At 31.9% G+C, this 22,464-nt stretch overlaps 1 protein-coding gene across 2 annotated transcripts; it reads right to left on the reverse strand.

Annotated features, from left to right (window-relative positions):
* Positions 1-6,461: 6,461 nt before the first annotated feature.
* On the reverse strand, positions 6,462-22,239 carry LOC134707201 (zinc transporter ZIP6-like). Of its 2 annotated transcripts, none has more exons than XM_063566778.1 (9): positions 22,130-22,239; positions 18,653-19,162; positions 16,259-16,457; positions 15,617-15,786; positions 15,028-15,195; positions 11,383-11,515; positions 10,166-10,495; positions 9,235-9,422; positions 6,462-7,660 (listed from the first exon to the last, which is right to left on the reverse strand). In XM_063566778.1, exons 1-9 carry the CDS (start codon positions 22,160-22,162, stop codon positions 7,517-7,519), a joined length of 1,875 nt encoding a protein of 624 aa, XP_063422848.1. In that variant the 5' UTR covers positions 22,163-22,239; the 3' UTR covers positions 6,462-7,516. The 2 variants fall into 2 exon arrangements, with proteins under 2 accessions (XP_063422848.1, XP_063422849.1); XM_063566779.1 differs by having other exon boundaries at positions 22,061-22,132.
* Between the last annotated feature and the right edge of the window lie 225 nt (positions 22,240-22,464).

Genomic DNA, 22,464 nt, shown 5'->3' on the forward strand with positions numbered 1-22,464 from the left:
GTTTAGTGGTGGGGATCTGGACCGTTTACAAGTTTTCAACATGAGGGGTTGGGGTGACCACCAAGAAAAAGAAGTTGAAGTTGTTTGGGAGACTTAACTAGTATAGAAAGTCCCTGATACTTATAAATCCTTGGCTTTCAAATATCTGATCAGCAGACCTTTCACTGTCTGATTCTTATCTAAAGGTCAAAACAATAACAGAAGCTGTTGAGGTTACCTTTCATTTACATTAACTAAGAAATTAGCCTGCCCTTATCATAATATTCTAAGAAACCATAAAAAAAATCAGTTTAAGGGCATAGGCGTATCTGATGGCTTTTGTGGGGAAAAGTTGGTTGATTATATCGGGAATCAATCACTAAAGCATAACTGGAGCGCTGCCATCTTAGGTCTGTCAGTTGGCCCCCTTACAAAAAGTTCTCGATCCGCCACTGAAGGATGCGAAATCCAGGGGGTGGGGAATTTCCGGGGGTTAGAACCCCCCTTTTGGATGATCAATGCATTTGAATGGGGACATGTAGTTCTTTATAGATTGCTGTTCGGTGTGAGTCAAGGCTTTGTGTTGAAGATTGCATTTTGACCTATAATTAGTATGGTGTTCATTATCACTGAACTAGTATAGATTTGTTTAGGGTTCAGCTGAAGGACGCCTCCGGGTGCGGGAATTTCTCGTTACATTGAAGACCTGTTGGTGACCTTCTGCTGTTGTGTTTTTTCTTTGGTCGGGTTGTTGTCTCTTTGATACATTCCCCATCACCATTCTCAATTTTATACTTTACAAATCATGAATTCGATGGAGAGTTATCTCATACCACATCTTCATATAACTTATTAATTCAAGATATTCTATTAGACTTATATTTAAAACTTCAAAGCCTTATATTATTAATCAAGCCATATCATCACAGGTATACATAAATTAAGAGCAAACTAAATAGTATTATTATACATATACATATTCATGGCTTTACAATCGGTTGATACCTGTATTTTGGTATTGAATAAGAAGGTCATGTTTTTCTCTGACTGTTTATGACGTCTTTACTTTAAATCTAAGGATGTTGATGTATACTAATTAATAATTCAGTCTTAGATGAACAATTTGTTTTTAAATTAGTTGTTATTGACTTTGAACTAGCAGTCAGTAACTTCCTGTACTCTCAGATCTGTACTTAAGTACAAGTATTCTGCCATGTCAACTCTGCATTTTGTTTTACCAGTATATTTCTATATGTGATTTGCCCAACTGATGAGTTAAGCCTTTTTCAACCAATATTCATAGTTTGTTCTTATTTTGAACTGTTACACCACTGTTACAGGTTATGGGAGGGTTGGGGCCTCCATACTAGTTAAATCCCACCATATTTTGTATGTGCCTATCCTAAGTTTTGAGTCAGAAATTCAGTGTTGGTTGTTTTTTGCTGTGAAACATCTTTGTTTTTTATTCATTCTTTTGTAAATAAATTAGGCCATTAGTTTTCTTGTTTGAATTGTTTTACATTAGTATAACAGCCTTTTATAGTTGACTATGTGGTATGGGCTTTGCTCATTGGTGAAGTATGTATGGTGACCTAAAGTTGATAATTTCTGTGTCATTTGGTCTCTTCTCTAGATCTAGAGTTGTCTCATTGTCAATCATACCTCATCTTCTTATTTGTATATATGAGATTGATGCATATTTCTATATTTATTTAACATTCTTACAATGAAACTAATAACTTTATTCAAATTCAAATATACACTACAGTTATAATTAAATGTAGATGTATAAGATTTATTGAGACTTTGATACATATGATCAATATTGACACATAATAATAATCCATACAATAAACCAAAATATCTTCATAAACCTTTATCCTCAACCCTCTTACATTGTGAAGATAATATAATGTGATATGTTCATCATAATGGAATACAATAAATTGGCAGTGCAAACAAGCAGTGAATGAGCTAGGTGTTTGAGTATTTATGTCTCTTCAGATCTAGATCTTCTAATATATATGTAACACTCAGAAACGTGTCCTTCCCCCCAAACGTGTCCGATTCCCCCAAACGTGTCCACATTGACGTCACTGAACTGCAAAACATGTCTAGTTAAAAACATCGCCAAAGCGTGTGATTTGTATAAACGCCCAAATGTGTCCATTTCTCAACAAACCCCCAAACGTGTCCAATCCCAAAAATGTGTCCATATCAAGCGTTATTTGGTTATTGCTATTCCATTAATGTATACTATTTTTACTATTTCATTCAAAATATAGATAAGGTACTTTTTTAAACCAGCCGAAAAAACTGGGTAAAAGTGGGGGCGTCATTTCGGCTATGTCGTATGTAAATTGTAAGCAAACATGTTCAGTTAAATTGTACAGTTAAAGGATGAATGTGTCCCTTTCTCTGCACATTAAAATTTGTATGTTCTCTCTAAATATTGTGAAACACCGGCAACTGGACGATCAACAGTCTAAAGTAAATTTATACAGTACAAATGTAAAAATATTAAAACTGGACAATACCATGAATACGCAATCATCAGTTAAAAGACAATTTAAACAGTATAGAACAGTAAAATCATTAAAACATGTATGTTCTCTAAATATGCATGAAATACTTGCAACTGGAAATACGTTATCAACAGTCTTAAGTTAATTTATACAGCAAATGTTAAACGATTTCGCTCTAAATATGCATAGAGTACTTGCAACTTGACAATACGCTATCACCAGTCTAAAAAGGGAATTTATACAGTACAAATTAAATTTGCAATTACGGTAGCCACTAATAACCGGCGTTGATCACATAACATTTATATAAATAAAAAGAATCTATAAAACCAATGAATGAAATATTTTGCACTGGACGTTATGGCTCTTGATCGTGTGTCTTTATTTATGCTGGAAACCTAAAATTTATATATATTAAAAAAAACGGATAACCAGTTTATGATTTGATGAATTTTTGAAATAAACACAAATTCAGATGGAGAACTATTAACAACAAGTTTTAAAAAATGCTGCTTATCGCCCGCCAGTCAATATTCGGATACATATAAAAAGCATCATCGGAGTTTATAAGTACAAAATAATTTACAAAGTCACCAATTAATTCAACTCTATAATTAGGTGCAGGATCGCTCTAAATGAGTTTGAAATACGGCAACTGAACAATAAGCAATTTCAGTCAAAAATTAATTAACAATTACAGATTAAATTTTGAATTATGATATTCATTAAAAACCTACATTTAATCAACTAAAGCTATTAAATGAAAACTTTGTCACCTGTGTCCTTATCATAAAATTGCCGTAAACATTATCAGCGATTTTATTTAGGGGATAAATGTATTAACGCTAAAAGACATGCGACGTTCGGGCGTTAAATATTGGACACGTTTTGGCGAATAACAATTATCGGACACGTTTGGGCGTTATGAATTCGGACACGTTTGGGGAATATTGTACATTTCGGACACGTTTAGGGAGAGAAGACACGTTTGGGAGAATCGGACACGTTTGGGGGGAAGGACACGTTTGGGAGTGTTACATATATATACATTTGTATTTAAGTACAGTTTGTAATTGCAGGTCAAGTTCCAGTAGGAGTTAGAAATTCACAGCATTTCTTGAATTATTTAACAGTACTGAATAGAAATATTGTTGTTGCAAATTAAAAATTCTAAAAGGTAGGTTTGAATAGCACAAAAAATTGAGACCGACTCTTTACCAGCAAACACAAGTGTGTTGTGAGCATTGTGGTCTTTGTGTGATATTCTATGGAGAAATAACCATATACTATCCCTACATGAAATGAGTCAAGCCATTAATTGATAATAATTTAGGTTTAATCGAAATACAAGTAGATGAAAAAATTTAAATTTACATATATATGTATTTATCTTACCTCCTATAGATTTATAGAGATATTATTGGTTAAAGGACTACATGAAGTGACTATGTATATTTGGTATAGGGTGCTCTAAAAAATACATGGTTAGTTACCTTAAAGGGTAAGCAACCATATGGGGTTAGTAAGGAGTTACTTCCCTTTCAAAACAATAAAGATGCCACAACCCTCTATAACATAAAAACAACACGGTGTTGATGAAAAATCTGAATCAACAGACAACGAAATTGATGATGAGAGGTTGAAATAAGTACCTAAAACATAATTAAAGCTACCAAGTTGTTATTGTTGGCATTAGGAAGTTACTTCCTTTTCAAAACAAAAAAAGAAATGTGAAAGAATTTAACAGAAGAAGAAGTTGATACATGTAATGAACGATTGGAATAAATTCATAAAACCAATTTAAAGCTAAAAAGTTGTTGATGTTGGCATTCGTTTTCTGTATAGACAAATGGAAGTATAACTATTAAGTATTGAAGACTTGATCACTTTGATAGGCCGCTAGTCAAAATACCACATGTGAAGATAGTCGGCAAGATAAATTTGTTACACGGTGCTAGTGACCTAATACGATATATATGGGGTTAGTAGATTCAAGCTTCGCTCTCACCCCATATGGAATTTACTGACCCCATACATATTGTATTAGGTCACTAACACACCATGTAACTAATAATATATAACTAGAAGAGAATAAGGAATATCAAATGAACCAAACATATTGTTTTTCCAGCCATAAATTAAAAATTTCTCATTTCTTCTCCAATAACATTTAAATACAAAATACACATTATTTGACAGAGAAAGTGGTCTTATTTTGAAATAGATTTTTTTTTAAATTCCTTTGAATCATTTTTTAAAATTCAAAATCAAGCTTAGATAATTGCTTTCAAAAGGCAATAAGTTCTCAGATGTCATGCTGCTTCATGTGTGTCTCACTGCTAGACTTTAACAAATAGAAAACTTTTCCTGTTCTATATGGATCAATGGAAAGAGACTTTATATGGATGAAAATATGTGCATAAAATGCCAATTCTAACATTAACTGGTCTTTGACCTGTAACGTGTAAAACTGTACACATTAAGATATAAAAAAGATTGTAATTAAAACTCAAATAAATCAAAAACTTTAATCATATCAATAACTTGATTTGATAAAAAAGATAAATGACCAAACAGAAAAATAAGCAATAAATTAATGCTGAACACAAATTAAAGTGAAAACAATACCTTCTACTAATGAAATGATTTTTTTTAATGATGTATAATGGTTGAACATTAAAAAAAATAACAATGTGATTAGCCTTGAGGGGTTGGCAAGCTGTAAACAATGAATGATATCACACAAAATAATAGCAACAGCCTAACACATATTTCGGCCTAAGTGGGCCAAAACATTCATGATAATGGTTAAACACTGAAGTGTCCCTAATATTTATATCGGTTGAACTAGGCCCCTGGAATAGGTGAAATAATTATATATAAAATGACTTATTATGCACTACGATTCAAACATCAAAGTTGTATTACTGTATTTTAAATTACCTATTTACATATATTGGTCATGATCACTTGTTTTAAGAGAAACACAAAATTATGTGAACCTATCCATGTCAGTGAATTAATAACCTTATCTTGTTAACCCTCTACTCTAGAATTCACATCTCTCATTATAAGTGAGCATAAAATTCATGTATGGTAACAATCTCAAAGTATTTCAGTAAGCATTAAAAACCACTTTTTCCATTATTTATACCTCAATATCAATGGGATCCTATTCTCATTATATATGAGCATAAATATGAGAATGGTTGCAATTCGATAAAGTCTTCCATTATGAAAACTACCTACTGACTGATGCATGGACAGGACGAAAGCTATATACCCATTCTTTACTTTGTAGCAAGCGGTATAATTACAATTCTTATAAAAAAAAAACAGTTACCGTAAATGTTGTTCTCCCCAAACATGATCAAAATCAAGGGGGCACATCATTATGATTTGTTTATAAAGGCAGTTTTTGTTGTTGTAATTAAAACCTCATAAGAGGTCAACTTTATCACAAGGCCACATCATACTAATAAGAATTGGTAGTAAATGTATGAGATGGGAAAGGATACTATAGTCTGTAATCACTGTCATTAAATGTGTATCTACAAAACATATATTGTAAAAGACATCTAATGAAATTATACAACCACCTAAATGAATATCTTTAACTTATATACAAAAAAAAAGTCCACAAGACATATGATGTTTTAAACATCAAGGATTTAAAAAAAAACATTTTTTTTTTATTATTAAATTCTTGAAATTAGAATACATAAAATTGAACATGACCAAGTCTACAAAATATTAAATCTCATTATTATACATCTTTTAAATCCAAAACATATATTGGAATACATGGACAACTTGTTTCACACAATTCAAATATTACATTTCATCTTAAACAATGTTAAAAATAATTGCATTATAATTTTTGCTCCTCAGGGAGACTTCCTGCAAATCAAATGCAGCTTCCTTTTGCAGGTTCCCCCCCCCCCCCCCCCCAAAAAAAACCCCAACCCAACCCATCTTACAGCGAAAAATAACCGATACTTTCAAAATAATTAAATAAGTTAACATAACTGTTTTAGAATTGTCACTTATCATCTGTTTCCAAAAGAGATAGAGCCATCAAAACACCAAGATATAAGTATATCTCTCTCTATTTTTTTTTAAACCCCTTAACTGGAAACTTTAAAGGTATATTAAACATATCTGTTCACACAGGGAAATGTCTCAACTGTATGTAGTGTTGATAGTTAAATGCATTTTTTTTTTTAAAAGAAGAACGACAAAAGTTTAAAAGTATCAAAACCTTTCAAATTCAATGAATCTTGTCTGAATATGCTCACCCAAAAATTCTGTGAAAATGAGAAATGTAAATGCTAATTGAGCTGCATATTAAATATCATTCACTGACCATTAAAATTCCCCTTAAAATATCCCTAACCACAAACTGTAATGTGAAAATATGCAAAAGTAGCAAACATGACTGAGCAAGGGGCATAAATAATCTCCATAGAAATGGGATACATATACAACTGAATACCAAATATCATTGATTGACCACATCTTGTTCCCTATAAACTGACCTTATCATAAACTTTAACATATTTGTGATGCAGCCTGCGGAAACAGCAGGCTGAAATTTTCACTTCTGCCATTTTGTTAAGATGAACAGAAAAGAAAATATAAATAAATAAACAGATGAAAGCTATTTCATGAACCACTTCTGTTTAACAAAGAACATTGTTCAATTTGATTTAATATAATTCCATGATAAGTGTACTGTATAGAAAAAGAGACACCAAATAAAAGAAAAAAGGTTCTTGAGATTTCATTTGTCCACAAAGGATTTCTTAAATCATTGTAAATTTGTATAATGGACATCTATAATTATTATAACTTTTTACTGTAATTGTTACCCTCATACTTATACACATATATACTACATCATCATTCATTCGTTAAGCACTGCTACAACACCTATACACATATAACATCATCATTTATTCGTTAAGCACTTCTGGAAGCAACTATTTGTTTGTTTGATCAGCTGATTCACATCAGAAGATGTTCTTCAGGTCATGTTCAAATAAAGCAATGAGAAACATTATTCCTCCGCCTAACATCATTCCTGAAATCTGTAACAATAGATGACAAAGTGGATGCTCTCCCTTCTTTGTATCTACATCAGACACCTGTGGAAGCTGAAAACAAATAATTTACACAGTCATTGCAGTTATAACGGGATTGAAATACTAATATACTGTCAGACATAATTTAACATATTCAGTTGCATACCATATATGACTTATAATATGCATTTACATGTAACAGGAATATGATGTTGGTGATTCTTATTGTCATTTTCTGGTGTTTGTCTTTATATTATAATAAGAAATATAAGAAAACAATACTTCACAAAAAGACAAAACAATACAAGGCGGACATTGTTTTTGTGGTTCAGTATGTCACATTGGTTGTTGTTTAGAGGATTAAAATATTGAACATTGATCAGTCAGAGATATAACTCTATAGGGTTATTACAGAAAATAACTTGCGTGTGTTATTACAGATATTTTCATGAGTTGTCTACTCTTTATTCCTACATTTTCTAAATCTGTAATAACATATGCTTGTTATTGGTAAAATTATTTCATTTATAATGGGCTCTAGGGAACTCTTGAGACTTTGTGCAGAAACTAATTGCATAGCCTTGATAAATAATTGTTTAATTAAATTAATACATTTTTGATTGACCATGGTAAATCAATGAGTCCAGGCTATTAAGGGATAAACTTAGCTGTGATAACAAGGCTAAGTTATTAAAGAAATGTAACTTATTATATAATGCACTTGGGAATTACTGAGAAACTTGCGCAGAACCTCATCACATGCTCTGATCATTATTTCTTACAATAAATTAAAATACATTGTAATTAAGCATGATGAATGTCTGAGCAAATGCTTTGAAGTGATATTGAAAAGCTGTGATAACACCGTTTAGTTATTACAGGCATATTTTTCTGTAATAACATATCTATGTGTTCTATGCAAAATTGACAAAATGAACTGTTATATCTTTAACTAGTAAAATATACATATAGACAAAAGTAATGTCAATAGAACTTGTATGCATTTTAACTAAACTAATGATGTATATTGTCCCTTGGAAACATGTAACATATGTATGTTATCACAGTTCTTTGATTTTTTAGTCCACAATAACAAATGTATGTTATTTTCCTGTAATAACCCTATAGAGTTATATCCCTGACTGTTGATTAAGACATCGATTTGAGAAACAGATGTTGATAAGAGGTCGGACGTTGATCTGAGTCTAACATATATAGCTAGATCATATTATGGTTCTGTGGTGTCTTTTGATTTATTGCCTGTGAATCCTTCTCATAAGGAATTCCATGTTTGCCCTGTGTATACTTAATTATATGTGATACAAACAATGCAGTAAATTAAGATTTTCTGAACCACAATTTAAATTTCAGATTTAATCATCTATTCCAAACCAAAAGTAATATTCAATTCTGAATGTTCAACTTCTTTTTTAAAGAAACCATAGTGAATCTACCTCAATTTTGAGTAAAAATATTCCTTTTTTGTTTTGTTTTTACAACATACAATGTTTTGGTACTGAAGAGCTTGCTGATATAGTATAAAGTACCATATATAACCTACACAAATGTAATATATGGCCAAACTCTTGCCTTTATTTGTTAAACAGTCCTTTTGATCTACCCGGTATCATCATTAATTATCTTACCATATCAACTAAAGCAATGTACAGGAACATGCCAGCGACTCCAACAAAAATCCATAGACTAGCACCTTCTATATTACCGATGAGAATACCAATACACATACCCATGAAGGCAAGAACAGATGATACACAGTTATATACCAGGGCTTGTTTAACTGTCATCCCTGCTCTTAATAAAACAGCAAAATCACCTGAAAATTACAAAACAATCTTCAGATTTTATAACAGAGGGGCAACCATTTGATTTTACAGCAAAATAAAAATGCAGGTTACTGCACATGTTGTACAATACAGAATAATCCAGTATAAAATTGGAAAGTGAGTTTTTTTATTAAGATTTTCATCTTGTTCACTCTATAAAAAAAACCCAACTTAAATACCTCTGAACAAAAATGCTGAACCTACAAATTCTAACTTTTAGCAAAACCAGTGATTCACAAAATTCTTTCTGGTATCAAAAATTAAGAAACATATAACATTTGTACTTTCATCAAAAGTTTTTAAAACTGGTTATGATTGTAATACTTCTCCATGAAATTATACATTTATTGGTTTGATCAAAATTCACATTTCTAAAACTTAACGCATATTACATGTATTTTTTTTGTATTATGCATGTAGCAAAGGATTATTTTTCAGTTGGAATTTCATAAGTAGTTTGAAAATTCATCCAAAAATATCCTGTGATAGCATTCCTCTTGTTTTCCCCTAAAATTGTTTCAGCAGCTTCAGGTAATATTTTTTCCTTAGCTTTGGCAGTGCTATAACAACATAATATCTTTTTATAGTCTTACAACAACCAGATCAATATCTAAATAGTTATCAAAGGTACCAGGGTTATAATTTAGTACACCAGATGCTTATTTTATCTACATAAGACTCATCAATGACCTTCATATCAAAAAAGTTATAAAGCCAAACATCAATATCTAACCTATTTCATGAGGTAGTTCATGACAGAATACAGCAATTGATGTACTCAATCCTCCAGTTAAACTTTCTGCAAAAGCTGCACCAATAGCTAAACCATCAGAAAAGTTATGGATTCCATCACCAATGATGACCATCCAAGCAATAGCTGCCACTGTCTTTGGTACTTTGTGACAGTGGCTATGGCCATGACCACCATGAGTATGACTTAATACTAGCGATGGCTCTTCCTCGTCTGTAGACTTCTTACAGTTGACATGATTTTCCTCGTCACTCAAATCATCCAGCTTGTGACAGTCAGTATTGTGTGATTCTTCAGCATAATTCTTCAAAGCTGAAACAAATACATACATGTAAATAAGAAGATTTGGTACAAGTGCCAATAACAAAATTCTTCATCTACAAGTCACAATATATAAAAAGTTTACAATTATAGATCGAAGTATAGCATTCAACATGGAGCCTTGGCTCACACCGAACAGTAAGCTATGAGGTGGCCCAAAAATGACAAGTGTAAAACAATTCAAACAGGAAAACCAACAGTCTAATCGAGAAAAAATAAATAGAATCGAGAAACTCTTTTGAACCAAACCAACAATTGACAATTACTGAACAACAGGCTCCTGATGACTGTCCAGTTGATACGTTAAAAACTGACCTAAACTGTTGACACACTGTCTTGGTTGTGTGTAAACATTGCTTATATTCATAATTTTGAACATTAAAACTTTGAAAAAAAATCATATTCAATAAACTACAATTGCAGGGGGTGGGGCAACAAAAAGTCTAAATATTTGGAAATAGATGTGCAAATGCTTATAAAACTGCATACTATAGCATGGACTATTCCAGATAAACAATATGGGGGGAGTTGGAAGTTGGAGTTTATGGGTGCCACCCCTACAATTTCATTTCATTTTGCATACATAATGACACAATTTGAAATTTTTTAACTGCCCCATTCTATACAAAAATAATGCAAGACTCCTAGGATACAACTTTTTGGCCTTGAGTGGCAGCATGTGAACCTTTCTTGTATTAACACCAACATACCTTTGTGTCCAGGTTGAATAGCATGTGAACCTCTCTAGAATTATCACCAAACACACCTTTGTGTCCACAATGAATGGCATATGAATCTCTCTAGAATTATCACCAAACATACCTTTGTGTCCAGGATAAATGGCATGTGAACCTCTCTAGAATTATCAACAAACATACCTTTGTGTCCAGGATGAATGCCCATAATCATATCTTCACAATCAGGTTCAGTCGTTTTTCTTGCATGTCCAATAAAACTGGTGTTCTGTTCCTTACTATATACCGTCTTGTTATTGGTGTGTTTAGATTTACCCTGTAAGTAAATAAAACAAGTGAAACTGCAAGCTACTGCTCATTGATGATACCCCTGCCTCAAGCGGATAATATTAATAGTGTAAAAATATGCAAGTGTTCGGTAAACAAGAAGTTGTTGAGTGATGAATCTGAAAACACATCACACGATATAGCTGACTTGTATTAACAATGAAACCAAATTTCAGAAATGCTTGTATTGTAGTTCCTTAGAAAAATTTTCAACTTGGCTATCATGTGTTAAATCATGCAAGTGGTTGGTAAACAGGAAGTTGTAGAGTGATAAATCTGAAAACGCATCACATAGCAGTGTTTTCCCTAGGCTATTCATGCATTGCGGTACCGCTATGCATAAATTTCGGCCGCCATGCATTCATCATACCCGCTATGCATCCCGCTATGTGTGAAATTTTTATGATCTTATAATATGAAGTGTCAATTGGCAAGAATCTACAGGTGTTTCAAACTCACTGGACTGATAATTGATCATAATTAGATGCAACGCTCTGATTTTACAACCACATTGATTAGATAGAACAACATTCAATACTTTGATTGCATAATAGAAATCGGTAGTTCAAATTCTTTTAATGATAAATATTATATCCTGATACAGCTTCCAAATTCCTTCCGTGAAAAATAAAAAGTAAACCTTTTGCAGTATAAATTTTACATTTTGAAATCATATGTTTGACATCGAACTACAAAATGTATTTATATCAAACACAGTTGATTAGTTGGAACAAAGAATACACATCATTGGGTTGAAACACGATGTAACTTTGACCTCCGTAGCAGAGTTCAATCAAAGTGATGGATATCACTCATGGAAAGATTAGAACAGTAGTTTGAATTATTTCATATTAAGGTATGGTGGGAGAAAATGAACATTTATAGAGCACTGTTGCTGAAAATTACATTTACAGCAGGTCTTTAGAAGGAAATTTGCTTTTCCAGTATGAGGATAAAATGAGCTCAAATTAAATAATATGAGTCTCTAAATTTGCACAATTTTATTTAAACTGCAGTTAATATATATCTAATCGAAATTATGTTGCCAGTTCAGAACATGTTTTAAAAAAACAAAAACATGCAAAAATTCTTCTAGTAATTGTTATCAACTATCCTTGTAAGCCATACAGCTAAAAGCTTTAAAGTGCCAACAAATATATTCTAAAAATGTTGTTTTAGGGCATTTTGTAAGTTGAAACAGAGGTTATATGGCATTGAAAATTAAAAGTTTTAGAGTGCCTTTTGATCAAATTTTTAAGTATTTTTCAACACAGGGCATTTTCAATTTTATTTTTCAACACAGGGCATTTTCAATTTTATTTTTCAACAAAAACCAATTAAAAAACTTATATTATTGAAATGTGGATTCTTTCTTGATTGCAAAAATATATATTTACTTCTAATAAAAATTCAAATGACTAAAATAGACATAATGATTGATGGGAAATAAACTAATAAACAATGGTTTGTAATAATTATTATAAGTTTTAAAACTGTTTCAAGCCAATTCCTGATAAAAAAAAGTGAACTAATCTAAATTGTTGATTAATTACAGATGATTATTGGAAAATTATCAAGTAAGTTATAGGCCATACTTGAATACCTTTTATATATTCATATTTATATTCATATTTCATTTTTTTAAGATCTTGTTAATCCATTAGTCATTTATCTTTCAGATATAATTTACAGAATAACTTTATGTAATGTAGATCAAAAGTAATTGGCAATAAATAAATCTATCATCCTTATCAATATCAAACATCTTATATACACATTTGTGTATTATATTATGAGGTCAAATGCTTGTGTATTAAGAATTAGATGTGTGTTGAATGGTCTGTACAATTATGTAAGACTGAGGTTGATAGGTAATGTGGTCAATTTGATTGGCAGTTAAGGAGGTGGGGCATTCTAATTAAAGGTCCACCTTGTCTCTGATTGTTTAGTGATAATGACAGTTGTCAATCATACTAGTGGAATCAATACCCAGTTACCTCAATCAAAATGTTTATAAAAAAGCCTGCACATCAACACACCTTAATAACATTGAATGAACTGCTCCAATAATATACCCAGTTTTTTCAGTTTATTTGTGTATTATGTGCACATTCATGAGAACCATAGGGAACTATATTTTAGTGTGAATACATTTAGTAACAGTAGCTAACCTGTCCTGCTGTTAGGGAGGGTGGTGCCTAAGTAAAGATTTAGAACAAGTTCTTATCTTTCCAAAAAAATATGGGTCACTGAATAAAGATCGTTTTTGTTTTGATGTCAAAAATTATTTTATTTTTCAAACTGATCTTTCAAACTAGTTTTAATCCAGAAGAAAGTATAAACATTGCTTGACTGTACCTTAAGTTGAATATCTATATCCAAATTAAATTAATTAAAGCTGTAATCCATGATCACAAATTCAATGCTTTGTTTACATTTGTTAAAAGCCATGTGCTTTTTGGCGGGAAAATTCGGGAAACCCCCTTATTTACAGGAAACAGTATAAATTTCATTGTTATTTATAGACAGTAGGAATTTCATTTTGGAAATCGTTTTGATTAACTGCTAATATTTATTCATGAACAAATAATAACTTATTGGGGTGAAACTGATAATACTCTTTTTTATTAAAATAATTTACATCTTGGGGTATGGAAAGGGGGGCTGTTCTTTTTTTTTTTATTATTATTTCAATAATATTACAAATATATAAAGTTCACCAGTCTGAAAATGCATGGTTAAATGGATTTTAATTCTGAAAAACTCATGTATATTTAATTACTTTATTACTTCCATCATAATCAGAAACAAGATACATATATAAGGTATTTTAAACATATATTTTTGGCTTTTATATAAGAACATTCCAGACTATTAATATGCATGTACCTGTAGTTAAAACAAACCTGGTGGAGCCTAAAAGATCTAAAGGGCCCTTGAAAAAACTTTTGGATCCAGGCTGGCCTTGAGAGAAAATATTAAGTATTGTTCCTGACTGTATTGCAGATCTATGTGAAGTTTTAATGCACATCTCATTTCACTCTGATACTACTATGTGTTATAGTTGTCTCAGTTTCACTAGTGTAATAAAAATAATTCTACAAAACAACGCCGCGCTCCGCGTTAAAAATTCTTCTGAGACCCACCATGCATCAAGAATTTTCTAGGGAAGACACTGCATAGTAAAGCTGACAACCTAATTTCAGAAATCCTTGTATTGTAGTTCCTGATAAAAATGTGACAAAAATATTCATGGGATGAAAGGACTGGAACAGACTGACAGATGGTTGGACAGACTTTTACAGACAGAGGTATAAAAGGTATAAATATGGAAAAGTGTTTTTAACTGAATAATATATTTTTGTATACAAGCTTTACATCAACAGTATGGCCATGTCAAGTTTTAAATCATGTCATTTTCAGTTTTGACCATGGCCAGTGGAGCTATTTTGACAAAAGAATTTTTTCAGTTAAATTGGTATATACATGTATGGTACCTACCTTGTTTCTTTTGCGTTTTTCTTGTGTATGTATTGTCAAGAGTCTTTCTATCAGAAAGAAGAAATATATTCCTCCAAGTCCACACAGTCCTTTCAATACAGATGACATATGCTGTGAGTTGTCATGTGAATCATGTTCACCATGCAAGGAATGTCCACCTTGGAATGCCTGAAATATATGTAGAACATAAAGATATACATTAAAATGTTAGACAAAGGTTAAATGTCAGCATAAACATTATAAAAGAATTGTTCAACTTCAAATATATGATATGACAAATACCAAAATTTGTACACTTTAGTTCAACAGCCATGGATCCGGAGTACCAATAGTTAAAGTGGTAAAGAGGTAGAGCCTTCTATTGTTGTATGCAGATCACTTGATCATTTGAAAGTGGAATTCAAAAATATTATTACGGTATATAATATATTGTTTCCTGTCAAGTCCAATTTACACTTGCCAATTGATCTTTCTAAGATTTCTATTGGACTCAATGGGCATGCATTATTGTCCTTTAAGATTTGTTTGTTTGACATGTCTTACCGCGTTTGGAGGTATATCATACATTATAACTTATAACTAAACTTACATGAGGAATGAGATGTAACATCGCATCTCCAGAGAGGGCTCCAACAGCTAACGCTACCAAAAACTGTAACAGGTGATTATAGAAGACTTTCTGCATGATGGGAATAACAGTTACACCAAGTAGTCCTACTAAACTGATGGCAAGCACTGAGAGACAGCTAAATCCCCATACTGAAAAAAGGAAAAACATTTACTGTGGATTCATTTATTTTCGTGGGTACCAATTTTCGTGGATTGAGAAAATTTACATGTTTGTGGATATTTAATTTCGTGGTTTTGCCAAAATTTGCATATAAACCTATAGAAAATTTGGTGTTCGTTGAACATTTAATTTCGTGGTTCACCTGTTCCCACAAAATCCACGAAAATTGGTATCCAACGAATAATAATGAATCCACAGTAGTGAATTCATTTAACTGCATTGGGCAATCTTATATCTATTGGTTTACAAACAGTTCATTATCTACTAAAAAACGTTATATATACACTTCTGGACTTAAGTTCCGAATAATACAAATGCATATCATCCATTTATACAAAACTTCAAATTCAAGAATTCCTCCTTTTTTTCGAAATTCCAGGGGTCTGATGGAAGGCTTTTAACACATATTTCTTTTGCTACTATCTATATAAAGCTACATACCTTCTGGTAGACGATAGCTACTCGCTGATGTATTCAGATGTTGGTGAATTCCATCAGGATAATGTTGATCTGCATGCTCTAAACCCATCAACAGGAACAATAAACCAGGACAAAAGTTAATAAACTGGTTCCTTGTTATACCATCTGTATATCCATACTCATGTAACAAACTGTCAACATTATATTTGTTATATTTGTCCTAAAAAAAGAAAGCAAACATGTTTTTCCTTAACAAAAGTTAATATACCGATACAGGCAAAGTGAGCAATAATGTCTCACTTTGTTGTTAGCAAATGTTGCATGTGCTTTGCTATAGCTTGATTAAGGTCCTTTAAACTTGTTAAACATTAGGCCAAAATAAAAATAAAAAATGTTTGTTTCCCCTCCCACACTCTGATTTGAAATTGACATTAAGTTTTCCATGTTTACTAGAAGTTTTCACCAGTTTCACCAAGTGACAAAAAAGGTTTATTTTTCATTGCACTGGAACAAAATTCTAACTCTATCTATAACTTGCCAAGGTGGTAACTATGTTGAACAATATGTACATGTATACCAAATATCAAATCAATATCTTTAGGCATGAATTGTAGGAAGCTGATTTGCAGGAAAGATGGATGGACAGAGGGAGTGCAAACCTAAAGTCCCCTACCAACTGACTTATTAATTCAAAGAAGAAATATATTTATTTATTTTAATATAAATATGTTTATTATATACTTAGTAGTAAATACAGATAAATGGTATGTGTAATACAGTCATTGGCAAGCTTGCTGTATCAGCCACCCGTGATGATATCGATATCAGCACGGTTGCAAAAGCTTTATCACACCTTTATTCTGGATGACGTCACGTCATCAATTGCTGTCACTGTTGCAAAGGCTTTATCAAATCCCTAATCTGTATGACGTCATTTTAAACCTTCTTATCTGTATGACGTCATGTTACACAAAAAACATCTACTTGAGGTTTATGTATATAATAAAGTGTATATGATATGGCTTTTTCAATATCACACACCATATCAACCCTCAACCAATATAATCCCTCAAGCAGAGCTCTTGGGATTATATTGGTGTCTCGGGTTGATACGGATTCGATATTGAAAAAGCCATATGATATTCTCTATATATGTTATGATCTTGGCAATGAGAGAGAGTCAAACAGCATTCAAGATATTTAAATTACTTATCAATTGTTTGTTATTTTTTTTAAAAGGGTTCATCATTTTTGGTCATGTACATGTTGGTTCTTGGTTTATATAATGAATTTTAACACAATTAATTGTGAGCAATTCAAAATAGACTATTGTTTGAAAAATCTTTGACCAATGTAAAAAATGTACATATGTTTTGAAAATTTGGTTCTGCAGGTAATTCAGACCACAACAATGGCAAGGCAGGAAAAATTCACCTTAACATGTACAGTTGTTATGTGAAACATGTGAAAGCTTTAAGGCTGTGTAAAATAACAAAAAGGTTTTGGCATGTTTGATGCTTGGAAATTTAATACTTAAAGTAAATGTATTGATGAGATCCTTCAATTCTCCCTGATGTCTCCTTATTAGGTTTGGACCTCAGGGTGAAGTCACTCCCTGTAATTCTGAAGTGTGGTGACCCCCAGTTTTATACAAATTAAATCATTAAAGGAAAAGAAGTAACATGTGCAAAAACAATTGAACCAAGTGTACATGTACATATTAAGTCTGAGGATATAAAAACATGACGTAAAAATGTACATGGTCACCTTTTAAGTAAACAGAGCCCATTTGATCAAATGTTAAATGTACCTTCAGAGAAAGTTAAGCATGTGAAGAATGCATGCATGCCTATAAGATAAGTTATAATTTATGTAAATAATTAATATATGAATTCAACTACCTTCCAGCAAGTTATTATACAGTTTTCTATCCCAATGATCATTTTATATTGCATATAAATTACAAAATGTACTCTTTTATCATTTTCTTTAAAGATTAGAATTGATGAAAGAAGAATTTCATTATTCATTCATCATGTTCATATAATACATTGTATCTGGTTATTTCATTACCACATACATTTTGTACATGACATATACCATGTATACATGTATAATACATTGTCATGATTGTATAAATATACAAATGTATGTACATGTACCATACTCTTCAGTCTTGCTTTAAAATAATAATTAATGCATACATGTACATGTATTTTGACTCGCTAATTTTGAAAATGACCCATTGACTCCCCTTATCAATGGTTAGTGAGAATGATGATCACATGTATATAATAAATGTCTCTTTTAAAATAATATAAAGTGTCCAGTATACAATTGTAAATCTAATAAATACATTTTGAACATTATCACAATGATCATGATGATTATGTTTTACTCAATGTAAATACTCACTTTAACAGAACTGTTATTTTTAGTACTACCGGTACTTTTCAACATTCTTTTTACTTTATTCCTGGGAGTATGATCTTCCTCTTCTGATTGTTTGTGCTCAACTTCATGGTGATTGTGATCATGGTCTATGCTGTGATCATGGTCTCCATTGTGATCATAGTCTCCATTGTGATCATGGTCTTTAATGCTGTGAACATGACCAACTTCAAAACCTAACTGTGTTAACATTTTATCCAGTCCATCATGAGTCAACACACCATTTTCATTACCAAAATCTTCAAATAACTTAGAAATAAAATATTCTCTCTTTACAAGTCTCTCAGTTTGTGTTGTATTACTGTTGTTCTGAGGAATGATCTGTTTCAGGGTTTCCACGTTTGGGTTGATAGGTTTTGCGGTGACTTTATCATACAAGTTGCTTTGGTCTGTTTCTTTACCATTACTTTGTTGAGGTAATAAGGACAGCATAAATAATGCTACACATGCAAAGCATAGTTTTGAGGAACACATCTGAAATAAAATATTACATCATTATTGACATTGCATTACTGTATGAAAATGTATACAAAGAAAGATTCCATGTACATGTATAACCACCTCAAATGTCATGAATGTACCACTAAACAATTACATGTATTGAATTTTTTTTTAATGGCCGAACTTTTTATTTTTTATTATTTACCATCTTGCATCTGGTTTCCCAACCTACATGTAATTTATAATCATATTAATGTAAATACACATTGCTCAATTATAATTACCTCAGTGCACATTGTTGTTGGCTATGTACATGATGTATATGTTCCGGACCATATGAGTATCTAGACCATACGCGTATGGTCATGACCATATGGATATATACTCATATGGTCCGACCATACGCGTATGGTCGGACCGTACGCGTATGGTCGGGGTAATCAACACGTATACTTTTAAACTCTTCATTTGGTGTGACCCTTCTGGTTGTTACGTCACTAAAATGTAATTTTATTATATATATTAAAACAACTCAGTTATTAAAAAAAAAACAGTTTCACACAGTTAATAATATTTACTATTTGTAAGTACAATTATAAGAAGATGTCAAAATCAAATGAACATATTGTTAAAGGAATTTTATTGTTTAAAGTAGGTTACATCACCGGCAAGGATCATGATATTTATTTAAAGATCATGATATTTTTTAAGACATTTTTGATAAGTAAAATATTAAAAGTGTATGTTTCTTTATTTTTTTCTATTCTTTATTTCTATATTTTTATTCTAATCTTAATTATAAGACCGGTAAAATAGCATTTAAAAGCTATGAAATAGCCACTGCCTTTATTTGTTTTGATCTTTAATATTCATTTTACGATATTGGAGATCTAGAGTTGGACATTTTCGATCTAAAACAAGCAATCGCAGAAAAGCTACATGTTTGGAACCGTGTGAAGGTCATTCGAAATATACAAATTTAAAGTATACACGAATACAATTAGCGATGAAAACTAAGATCAACTGACTGTGGCATCAATATTTAATGTTTATGTAGCTTTTGAAATGTAAAACTTATACTTTTTTTTTTTGTAAACACATTTGTTTTAAAGATAAAGTTTATTGTTTTATTTTTATTGTATTTTTGAAAAAAATACCTATATGGTCCAAATACTCATATGGTCCGGCCCGTTAATAAGCAAATGAGTATAATACTCATATGGTCCGACCATACGCGTACGGTCGGACCATACGCGTATGGTCGGACCATATGAGTATACGCATATGGTCATGACCATACGCGTATGGTCCAAATACTCATATGGTCCGGAACATATACAATGTATACCTAATGCATTTTATATTGTACAGTTAGACCCCGTTTACTCTGGGAACAAAATTGAATCAATCTTTATTTGAATAGATCTCAAAAAGACCAGTTCACGTTTACATTGTAGAAGCAAGATTGATGGAGATCGATCTTATTTAATCCAGTGCGTTAACACTACACCATAAAAAGAACCAGTCTGACCTTTATTTTCCTATCTAAATATAACAAACACCTGTAAAAAGATCTATCACGTTTACACCAAAAAAAAAAGATTGATTCAAATAAGATCAATCTTTTTAAAAACACCTCTAGAATGTCTAGAAGGTATAAAAAAGATGTGGTATGATTGCCAATGAGACAACTGTCCACATGAGACCAAAATGACACAGACATTAACAACTAAAGGTCACCATACAGCCTTCAACAATGAGCAAAGCCTTTTCCGTAATAGTCAGCTATATAAGGCATGATAAGACAATGAAAACAATTCAAACGAAAAAACTAATGGCCATATTTATATAAAAAAAATGAACGAAAAACAAATTTGTAACACATAAACAAACCCAACCACTGAATTAAAAGCTCCTGACTTGGGACAGGCACATACATGTACATAAATTATGTCTAGAGGTGGACTTTTTAATTAGTCTGATTGAAGATTGATCTTACCCGTTTACACTGGACCAAATATAGATCTTAAAATTTCACGAAAAACACGATGAATAACCAGTGGAGGATTCAGGGGAGAGTTCCGGGGCTACCCCCCTTTTTTTTAAATCAAGGTCCATCAGACCTGATTTTGGTTAGCCCTAGTTCAGGTTCGCCCTAATGCCAGTTCGCCCTGAGACTGTTCGCCTATTACCTTTCATAATTATTTGGACTAATGTACATTGTACATATGTTGTACCACTGCACATGAAATAAAAATGACATGTTGCAGGCAAAACAACCCTTTACCACCCTCTTAATGCAATAATGCCAACTATAAAATCTGTATTTTCATGTTGTATAGCAAACACATTTCTTTCAGTGAATGTAGCAATGAGTGTTCTTTTCGACATCTCTTTTCACCAAACCAATGATTTTATTTGAAATAAAGTGTATGCATGCGGTACATGTGTGCCAAATAATTTACTCTTCGGAACACAGGCACATGTTTCTGTCAATATGGGGTTTACTATCCATACCCATACAAAAAAAAACACGTTTTTGTACTGGTATAGTTAACCACCTATTGACAGAAACTAGTGCCTGTGCTTCAGAAAAAAAAATCATCTCACTTTCAAAAAAAGAGATATCACCACAGGAGTTTGAAATCCTATCAATAACGGGGTAAAAATATACCAAACTCGACTACATGTATCACAGCACAGCTTCTCTCGAAGTGGAGTATTACCCCGTTATTGCTAGCATTTCAAACTCTGTGATATCAGTTATCACTTATCTTGATATAAGTTAAACTGATAAAAGTTGTACAAATAATTTCATGGCTTGTTTGCCATTGGCATTGAATATAAATTTGAACTGCAAAACCAAATGCAAAGAAAACCCGTCCTTTGTCTGTTTGTTGAAGTGTTTTGTTTTTGCCATTGTTTACTTACATTTAATAATTTGTGTACTGGAACTCGATTAAAACCTTCCCATTTCGGTTTCCCATGTCGTAAACTTACCGTAAATTTCGTTCCGTGTGCAAACCTTTCCATGTGAAGACAACAATGGCTGCTTCACCTTTCAGTCTGTCTTGTAAATTCACCAATCGTGAATGATCGCTAGATTACGTAATGAAGTATTGATTTTTGAGATTTTTTTAAGTTTGACCAGAGTTGTCTTTCTTTCAATAGTATTGGAAAGCGGTAGTTTTAAAAAATTATAAAAACGAGATTGACTGAATGCTAGATTTTGATAGCCAAAGTCATCGAAACAGTCTATGTATCTGTTCTACAGTTATGGGGAATTCAAATGTAAACACCATAAGGGTTTGAATCGGGGTTTGAATGCTCAAAAT

The sequence above is a fragment of the Mytilus trossulus genome, chromosome 2, assembly GCF_036588685.1.
Source record: "Mytilus trossulus isolate FHL-02 chromosome 2, PNRI_Mtr1.1.1.hap1, whole genome shotgun sequence".
Lineage (NCBI taxonomy): Eukaryota > Metazoa > Mollusca > Bivalvia > Mytilida > Mytilidae > Mytilus > Mytilus trossulus.

What these genes read in the sequence shown, in the direction of transcription:
- LOC134707201 (XM_063566778.1), bottom strand. Translation starts at nt 22,162, where the DNA reads ATGGAAAGGTTTGCACACGGAACGAAATTTACG. An exon ending in CACACGGAACGAAATTTACG is followed by an intron (nt 19,163 to 22,129) that starts GTAAGTTTACGA and finishes ATTTTATTTCAG; the next exon opens with ATGTGTTCCTCAAAACTATG. An exon ending in AAAAACGCAAAAGAAACAAG is followed by an intron (nt 11,516 to 15,027) that starts GTAGGTACCATA and finishes ATTTACTTACAG; the next exon opens with GGTAAATCTAAACACACCAA.